The 10,367-nt window shown below is 35.3% G+C and overlaps 1 protein-coding gene across 2 annotated transcripts in view; it reads left to right on the top strand.

Annotated features, from left to right (window-relative positions):
- Positions 1 to 10,367, top strand: part of Rnf128 (ring finger protein 128) — a 128,595-nt gene that overhangs the window by 88,528 nt on the left and 29,700 nt on the right. For both annotated transcript variants that reach the window (XM_008852986.3, XM_008852985.2), the window contains exon 2: positions 1,149 to 1,396. In XM_008852986.3, the coding sequence (XP_008851208.1) occupies positions 1,149 to 1,396 (248 nt within the window). The remainder of the gene's footprint in view (positions 1 to 1,148; positions 1,397 to 10,367) is intronic.

The raw sequence follows: 10,367 nt of genomic DNA, 5'->3' as shown, positions 1-10,367 counted from the left end.
CCTTGTAATAAATGTTAATTGAATGAAACTGTGCCTTTTTTACTTTGTTACATAGTGCATATTAAATGGACAAAATAATATTTCTTTATGACATTTTCATACATGTATATAATCTACTTTGATTATTAGAGACTATTTGTTACCCCCTCATGTTACAACTTTCCCTTCCACAGATACATTTCTCCCTCTCAAATAGCTTGGCCAATTTTTATATTACTTTTGAGGATGTAGAAAGGTGGCACATGATGAACATATGCATAGGTTGTACAATTGGGTTTATAGACAAATTCGTCTCAAATTCCTAACCTAGTATGTAAGATTTATATATATTAGTAGTGAGTGCACATGACAGTCTGTCTCCTTATAGATTAAAAAAATGTATTGCTGGGACTGGAGGGATGGCTCAGTGGTTAAGAGCACTGACTGCTCTTGCAGAGGACCCAGGTTCAAATCCCAATACCTATATGGTGGCTAACAACTATCAGTAACTTCAGTTCCAGGGGATCCCACACCCTCTTCTGCCCTCCTCTGGCATTGCATAGCACAGGTGCACTTACATACATGCTAGCAATACACACATACACACAAAAAAATAATAAATAAAATGAAAAGAAACAATGTGCAGCTAAATGTTTATATTCCCTAGGATATAAGCTCTATTCCCTAGAAAACCAGCTAGTGGACTATTTGTCATTAAGCAACCATTTATATAAATTGCAGATTGGGCTTGCCCAAATTGTTCAGGCGTGTAATCCCAGTTAGTCAGAAGGCTGAAACAGGATGACCTTGAGTTCCAGGCTTGCCTGGGAGATAGTTACACCTTGTCTCAAAAATGCTAATCAGGCCTCAAGGGTGATGCTGTTGAATTATATGTAATTAATGAAAGGAGAGGGAGGTATCTGTTGTGTGTAATATCTTCCTTTAAACTGTGAGTTCCTTAGAATCAGTAAGTAAGCCTCATTCTTGGTCATAGCCCTACAACTTGTGAATATATAGTAGGTGCTGAATAAAAGTTAATTGAATGAAGGTATGTCCTTCTCTTGTGTCATTGGGTCTATTTTAAAATAATTTAAAAATATTTAAATCATACATAAAAGACTTTTATGTTAAGATTATCAAACTAAAACTGGATTCATTTTCTGTTACAGGTGCAGGAGACATTGTTGCAATCATGATTGGCAACTTAAAGGGAACAAAAATTCTACAGTCTATTCAAAAAGGCATACAAGTAACAATGGTCATCGAAGTAGGGAAAAAACATGGCCCTTGGGTGAATCATTATTCAATTTTCTTTGTTTCTGTGTCATTTTTTATTATTACGGCAGCAACTGTGGGCTATTTTATCTTTTATTCTGCTCGAAGATTACGGAATGCAAGAGCTCAAAGCAGGAAGCAGGTTTGTAATGCTCCTTCCAACTTTAATTTTTTTTTGCTGTTTCAATTACAGTTTGGATTTCATTCATAATAACAGGCTTTACTAATTAGACAAATTTCTATGTATGTGTTTTAGGAAATCTAGACATTTTTAAAGTATATCAGTTTTCATATTTTCAAATCTTTTATTTTCTGTCGTTTGTCAAGGAAGTTAATCTTGCTTAATTAAGTCTTTAACACGTCATTAAGGAGCACAGCCATTGCTTATTTACAAACGAGTGTCAATACATATGTTGTTTTAAATGAACATTTTTAAATTATAAAAGCATTTCATATTCAATAAAGAAAATGCTGAAATTAGAAAGTACAGAGAAAGAAACCTTTGTAAAACCTAATCTAACTATTGTCACTGCCTGAAGATAAACACTCTTACTGTGTATGAATGTGTATGTGTGTGTGTTTGCATGTGTAAGTGGAGACTACTGAATTTCATGACAAGTCAAGTTTTATTACAGTTATTTATTTTGTATGTGCTTTTGTGTGTGTGTGTGTGTGTGTGTGTGTATGTGTGTGTGTATGTGTGCATGGGGAGGTCAGAGGGCAACTTTCAGGAGTTGATTCTCTCCTTCCACCTTGGGAGTTCCAAGGTTGAATTCAAGTTGTACATTTTGCACAGTAAGCACCTGTAACTGCTGAGCCACCATGCCAGCCCAAGAAAAAATTTAAAGCACTAACTTTGCATGGTATAGTGCTTAGCTGCAAACATATTGCATATTGATATTTAACATACCATTAATACTTAAAAGTGTACAAAGTACAGAAATGGTAGGACAATACCCAAAGCATTACAGAACAGGAAAGTACTTATGGTTGTATGGCTCTGATCCTGTCATCTTTAAACTATCCCTTACTCCTTCCTATATCCTCAATTCTCTAATCCATTCAAATTCCACAGTCATTCCCATGCATCTATCTTCAGTCCCTTGGCCCTTCACTCTCTTTGTCATAGAGCCATTCCTTTGGTATCCATAGGGGATTGATTCTAGGATGTCCCAGTGTATACCCAAGTTTTTGGATGATCAAGTGTGTTATATAAAATAATGTAGTATTTGCATGTAATTTAAGTATATACAGATAGCTTATATATGTCTAGTTTACTTATAATACCTGATACAATGTAAATCGTCTGCAAATAGCTCTTACCCTGCATTCTGTAGGGAATGGCTATCAGAATAAAAGTCTATGTATATCCAAGAGAGATGCAATATTTCATTTTGAATATTTTCTTTTTATATAATTTCTCGAGAATTTCATACATGAGTACTATATTTACATCATTTCCACGCTTCCTACCCCCCTCAAACTCCTCCTGTACACCCCACTCCCTCTCAATTTCTTGTCTTAGTCTTCTATTATTATTGTTATCTATACATTTATAAACATACATATCTATCTATCTATAATCACTGAGTCCATTTAGTGGTGATCATGTGTACATGTGTTTACAGCTGATCACTTGGGATTAGATAATCTATTTGGGAGTTTTTCCCTGGAGAATACTAATTCTCCCTCCCTCAGCATCAATTGATTGCCTGCAGCTCTTCATCTAGAGGCTGGACCCTGTGTCATACCCCTACCTACATCAGCATGTCAACTGATTGTATCATTATGTAGGTCTTTTTAGGTAATCATACAACACAACAGCTTCCCTGTCATGTCTAGAATGCATTATCTAGAAGCAGGTGTCTTGTTGGTCTGACTGTTACAATCTTTCACCCCTCTTCCTCAATGTTTCCTGATTCTTAGGTGTAGAAGTTGCATTGCAGATGTATCAGTTATGGCCAAGCACCCCACAGTCACTTACTCTGTGCATTTGACCAGTTGTAGATCTTCAATTCAAGGTTTGGTAAACCTATGCATGTGAAGCCTATACATAGGTAGGAATGGATATACTTGCTGGAAAGACCCAACCTTGGCTAAATCCCAACTCCTACCATCTCTGTATTTACATCTTGATTAGCTGAAGTATCAGGAAAACATTTGTAGCTATACTGACTTTCAATTTGTAACCATGCTTTCAGGATAGACCCTTAGTACTGACCATTAATCATGTTTCCTTAGATATTTACTCTCCTCCTTTCCTTGGTTATGAATTCTACAAGTTCCTTTCTCCTTAAACCCTCAACGCTTCCTCCAATTTCACTGTTCAATTATATCTTATTTCTACCAATAAAATAGCAGTCAAAAAGCACTTGTCTACCCCACCTCTGTGTGCATCTGTGTCTGTAGCCTAGTTCTCTTCCTTATCTTCTGTTACTACAGAATTGTTTTTTCAACAGCCAGCCTCGTTCTGTCTTCTCTATGCTCAAGGCCATCATTCCAATGATTGTCCTCTCTACCTACTTTTAGCAGTGTCTGCCTTTCCTCTGGATCTTTCCCAGCAACACAAAAACATACCCCTATTGCACCTATTTTCGAAGAATTTCTATTGTCCCTAGGCCAGAAACTGTTGAATATTCTTTTTTGGAGGTTTAAAAACTTATTGATTTATTTCTTATTCTTTTAGAAATATTTAATTGTTTTTTTTTTGAGAATTTTGTGCAATGTATTTTGATCATATTCAGACTCCCTCCCACATCTGAACTCACAGCATCTGTTAATCTTCATTCCTACTTTTTTTTCTGATTATCCACATAACCTCCATCAGCAAATCCTGTTGCCTCTATGTTTATTATACATCCAGATTGCGATTATTTCTTAACTACTTCCATTTCTTCTTCCCTGGTCCATGCCACCATCATTTCTTACTCCTCATCCCTTCAAGTCTTCTGAAATTAACAACAAAATATTATGCCACTTCTCCAGAATGTTCAATAGCTATTTACTGTTTTCATATGCTCTTATGGTAGAAGCAACAGAATAAATTTTATATAAGCTGAGAAGTTTCTCCAAAGGCAGTGAATTTTGGGCCACTTCATGTACTAATTCTCCAAAAAGCAAAGAAGAACCCAATGTATCTGGAAGTGTGAGGAACAGTGAAGGTATTTCTGTTTAGCGAGAAAGTTAACTGAATTTCAGAATAGATCAAAAGTTTGAATTTTATTATAAAACCTCTATAAAGATTAGATACCACCATATGGTAATAAATGAACACCATAACATTTGGAGTTAATTGACGTCTGTCCTTCTCTTCAGAGAAGCAGCTAATCTCAATGGTACTGGTTCAGCCTGTTACTAACTGTGGTCAAAAGGATGTTTAGAATTCTTGTGCCAGGTCACTCAGTAGCTTCACACTATATTAATATTTAATATTTGTATATCATACAGTTTTTAATCTCTGAGGATGGAAAATTGTTATCCAGTATGACTAACTAGTCAAAGGTTATAGGTACAGTGGTACAAGTGCTTGGTTTGTATATCTTCACAATAGGATGTGTGTTTCTGTATTCTGAGGGCTATAATAAATCTATAGTCTTTTATCAAGTAATAAGTTTTAGTTTTGGCTTTTAAACAACAGAAATGTATTACTCACATTTCTGGAGACAGGAGTACTAAGGTTTATAAAGAACTTTGATGTTCCACAAGCTTCACTGGACATTTAACCCTAATCTCATCTTTCATTTAAGCAATTTTCAAAGATTATAGTATTTTTATGAGTGTTAACCTCTGCAGAATTGCTCAAGAATGGAATTAAAGCTTCTCATTTATTAGAGAAGGTGTTTTGAAAGATTCTCATTTAGTATTTAGTGGATTATATCTGAAGATAAAGAGATTAAATATATAAGCAATAATATTATAAATATTTGAGTGCTATAATATTATTTGTATTTGAATTTTCATGAGTTCTGGTTTATTTGTAAAAGCTTGATGTACCTGTTTACAATTTTCATTGGAATTATTTTCTGCATCTTACTGGTAGAAAAGTAGTTGAAGCTGTATTATGGAAACTTTCCTTCATTAGAATATTAGGGAAAATTATGTATTCATGGATCTCTTCCTCCTGAAGGTTTTGATGCAAAATACTAAACGTTAGGCAAATTGGTAACTGCATAATTGTAAGTTTTGATAATCACTAAGAATAGCCTCCAGGTGTAATACCTTTATATGGCCATAGAAGATGTGTAAGAACACATCCTGTTTTGTGTGTAAAAATTATTTTTAAACTATGAAAAATATCTATGGGTTATGGATGAAAATAATATATTAGTCATTACAAATTGGATCGTTGTCCCTACTTGAAATAACTTTAATGTGAAACAAGGAAGATTATGGGAAACCTTTTGAGACAGTTACACTAAACTACATGTGGAACTGACAACCTTAGTGCTCTAGAACACAGTACCCAATATTTGGGGAATATAGTACATGTGCTAATGTTATTTAGGTAGTCAATCCTCAATGAAAACTTATGTGTTAGACTAAATAGTTTTGAAATAAACAAAACATGGTACTAGTTAATGGGTGCTGTCCGAGGTATAGTGAGACAAGCTGGATTTATGTTTACTTTTATTTTTGTTTTTGAGACAAAGTCTCACTATGTAGCTCTGGCTGCCCTCTAACTCAAAGAGATGTGACTGCCTCTGACTCCTGAGTCCTGGGATTAAAGGTGTGAGCCACTACACTCAGCTTATGCTTACTCCCCCCGCCTTTTTTAATTGAATCTTTGCAAATATCATACAATACATTTTGGTCATATTTAGATTCCCTATGCTTACTTTTAATGAACAATAACTTTAAGAAGAATAGTATGTGCTAAATAAAATAGGTTGGAAGGAATCATCTAAAAATGGGGAAACTGGGAATCCGTTTAACAGGTAGCAAAGTCTTGTTGAAATGGCCACACAGATTCATACATATTGCTAGAGGGTGCTAGGATTCAACCTGGGAATGAGCATATACTCTGACAAAACAGAGTCTCTTTATCATTTTACTTAAGATGGAGGCCAAAATAACCATGAGGTAGTAGCTTTTCTTTTCTTTTCTTTTCTTTTTCTTTTTTTTTCTTTTGGTCTTTTTGAGACAGGGTCTTCCTGTAGCCCCAGCTGATCTGGAACTCTCTATGTAGACAAGGCTGGCCTTGAACTCACAGAGATCCACTGCCTCTGCCTCCCGAGTGTTGGGACTACAGGCATGCACCACCACGCCCGGCTGCTTTTCATTTTTTAGGTGTGAGAGTTTGTAGAATATTTGGAACACATACAGATTCTCAAATTTATGGAAATTTCTTAGCGAAATTGTAACATACATTGTGACCTCTGACTGGTCTTGTCAAAAACATGAACCAAAATGAGCCTAGCATAATCAACAAGAAACAGTTCACATGATTTCTCTCATCTATGCTATTAAGGGAGGGGATAAAATAACATAAAACTGAAGGGGGAAATTAAAGGATGTGCAAATAGAAAAAGGGAAGAGTGCAGACAGGAAAAGAGTAATAGAGAGGATGAAATATAATCAGGGAATATTGCAGAAGAGGGAGTGGAAAGCAGGAGCAAGAAGATAGGGAAAAAGACTGAAATGCTATCTTCTGGGTATGACACAGCCATTGCAATCATGAACTCACAGCAGCTGTGGTTACCTGCCCTGGGCCTGCACAAGACTGACCCTATCAAGTCAGTCCTGGATGGTATAGGGACTCTTGGGCCCTAGCCCTCCCTACTGAACTGTGGGCTATTGATAGATTTTGGGAGAGGAGGAGTCATTGTTTTCGGTTGCATACCAGGCTTCAGTGGATAGTTCCAAACCAATGGTCAAACAGACATCCCAGGTTAAACTTAGTGGGTCACAAAACAAAACAAAAAGACATAAAGTAGGAAAGAGATCTGTAGGGGGGAGGAGGGTTTGACAGAAGCCAGAGGGAGATAAGAGTGTGAGAGAGAGCAAGCAGAATGTATTTTATACATGTATGGAATTGTCAAAGAACAAATTTATTTAATAAAAATATCTAGGAAATAGATTCTTATTTTGAGACAATAAAACATACATGCATGGAAATGTCACAATAAAATCCAGTACCATTTATAATTAATATACAATAATAAAACGAGATGAGGTAGGAAGAATACTGAATCATACTCATGTACACCCCAAGTCAGGAACTTGACCATGCTGTACAACAGTTAATAGGAACCTATAACTATATAGTAATGTGAATGGAGGTAAATTAATCACCTTTTCCTAACTAACATGGAACCTAGACATGACTCTGTCATTGCCACTGGTGGCATTTTCCATAATAAAACTTTGTATATGGAAAAGACCAATTTTTTTCTAGAAAAATTTAATAAAGAGTTCTGTGATACATCCTGGTTTATTTGATAACTAAACCAAATTGTATTGTGACAGTGCTTGTGAGTTCTGGGAGTATAATGCAGTGGTAGAGCACCTATCTAACATGTGTTCATGGGTTCAATCCCCAGCACCACACGCAAAATAGAAAAAATTAAAAAGGGCTGGGGAACTGGTTCACTTGGTAAAATGCTTGCTGCACAATCATGAGGACTTAAATTTAATCCCCAGCACCCTTGTAAAGCCAGGCATGCCAGGGCTTGCCTATAATTCAGGGCTGGAGAGGCAAAAGCATCAGGCTTCAGGGCCTTCCTGGCAAGCCAGTCTAGCCAAATTCATGAGCTCTAGGCCAGTGAGAGACCCTGTCTCAAAAAATAAAGTGGAGAGCAATTGAAGAAGACACGTGATGTTAACCTCTGGTCTACACACACACACACACACACACACACACACACACACACGAACACACACATACAAAAGAAAATAATCATATTGTGATATGGTATAATATCGGTATTCTTGGTAAGATTAAACTATATAAATAGATCACACAGTAATAAAAAAATAGTAGAAAATTCAACTCAAACTTCCTCAAGATGTAATACCAACAGATAATGATTGGCCCGAGGAAGAATTTAAATAATTCAATTCATTACTATATTAAGTAATTCTTGACAAGTTTATTACAAAGTTCAAGCATTCATGGATCAAGAAAGTAAATGGATAATGAAATTGGTGCAATAATAAATGACATTTGTGATGGCCTTATAAACTAACTGAATTGCTTCTTTGAGCCCTTTTTGAGCCCTAGTTGGCTTCTGCACATAGTAAGTATACTTAATGTTCTCATGGAACTATATGTACAAATGCTACACTGTCCAACTATAAATACTGTACTATAAATATAATACTAATTGAAGTATAGCAGGTATCTATAAATAATAGACTAAAGACTATGTAAATTATATATTCATACTAGAATATATAAATATGGATGTGACAGTATATATTGATACTTAAACTTTGCTATGGTAAATGCTTACCAAATGAAGTATTTATATATAAATAATTTGTTAAATCTTACTACATTAACTGATGGTTTTGTTGAAAACAGTTTTGACCAAGGGCAATGTGAATGGGTTGTGACACAAGATGTAACAGGCAAACTATGCCTACTCCTTGAATGTCCCCAATTTAACTATGATTGGACTTTAGACAACCATAATCATGTGGCCCTCAAAGTGTTCCTTATGTTAGTGATTGATGCATTGTTATATACAGCTGGGGCAATGGACCGACCGTGTTGTACCTGTTTGTAAAGATTGCTTTGTACAACAATCAAGATAGATGATATCCACCTGGTTTCATTGTTTGGGTCCTGACATTTAAGACTGCATGGTCAGTTGCAGGCAGGGTACGCCTAATGGCCAGCCCCCGCAACATCTGAGACTTGGACTTTGATACTCACATTGGTTTCCTAGGCAGAGATATGCCACACATCTCTCACTAGGCAATTTGTTGTTAGAGATAACACTACAGTGTGCTCTCAGAAGAAAGGTTAAGCAGCATTAATATCAATATACTAATTTGATTTGTCCTTGAGTCCTGTGTGCTGGCTCATGCCTGTAATCACAGCACTTAGAAGGCTGATGCAAAAGGATCGCTCAGGGTTTAAGGCCAGCCTGGCTACATTGTGAGATTTAGACAAGCTCAGACTACAGTGTGAAACCTTGTCTCAAAAAATTTGTCCTCAAATACAAATTATTATTAAAATTATCTGGAATATTCCCAGTCACAGTAAATTTTATCCACCACTAGTAAGTGAAATTATCTGGAAAATCCATCAGGTGCCTGCATATTATATGATTATCTGTTTCTCAATCTATCTGTCTATCTCTGTCTATACATATGCTGAGGTATGTGTATACATATGTGTGTTTATGTACAATTTTGGTTGATTTATTTGCATGTATCTCTCTGTTCCTGCCTAAATTAAGAACTATGCATGGCCTTTTACAAAATTATGAGAATTTTGGCTCTTACATGGAGTAGGTTTAATCAATACATGTCTGAATGAGACCTAAATTTACAGTCTTTCTTCTGACTTGCTAACTGCTCAAAAGGAAGTTCAAATATTGAGTCTCAAAATTTTTTTAAACATTTTATTTATTTTTTGTGGTTTATTATTTATTATTTAATGACCACATACTTAGAGGAAGCATTTCATTACAACAGCATTGACATATTCAATCACAATTTCCAGAGCTAAGATGCATCTCTTTCAAAATTGGCTGTAAATTTTTAGGTTTACACTTGAATTATTACAGTTATACAATATTGTACTCAGTATAAACCCTATAAGACATAAAATTAAATGAGGTTTTAACCTTTAAAACGATCTCCATTTCATTATTTAAATGCACAGTTTCGTACAGAAAAATTCATTTTTAATGCAATTGACATTAAGATGTTTGCACATGTGTTTCTAATCTTTATATATCTGATTATTACTAGTCACAGTCGGTTACTTTCTGAGCTCCTTGGCATCTGAGCATGGATATAAAGTCATCAGGTAGATTTCAGTGGTAATGTTTTTCACATCTACTAATTATTAAGGGACAAATTTTTATGCATTGAAGAATTATTATTTTTCAATCTTTTTAAAAAATTTTTAATAACTACATGATTAGAAGAAGCATTTCACT

This window comes from Nannospalax galili, unplaced genomic scaffold, assembly GCF_000622305.1.
Source record: "Nannospalax galili isolate Female #2095 unplaced genomic scaffold, S.galili_v1.0 scaffold25, whole genome shotgun sequence".
NCBI classification, from domain to species: domain Eukaryota; kingdom Metazoa; phylum Chordata; class Mammalia; order Rodentia; family Spalacidae; genus Nannospalax; species Nannospalax galili.
Note: the sequence above shows the minus strand (reverse complement) of the source record. Positions and strands in the feature narration are given on the sequence as shown.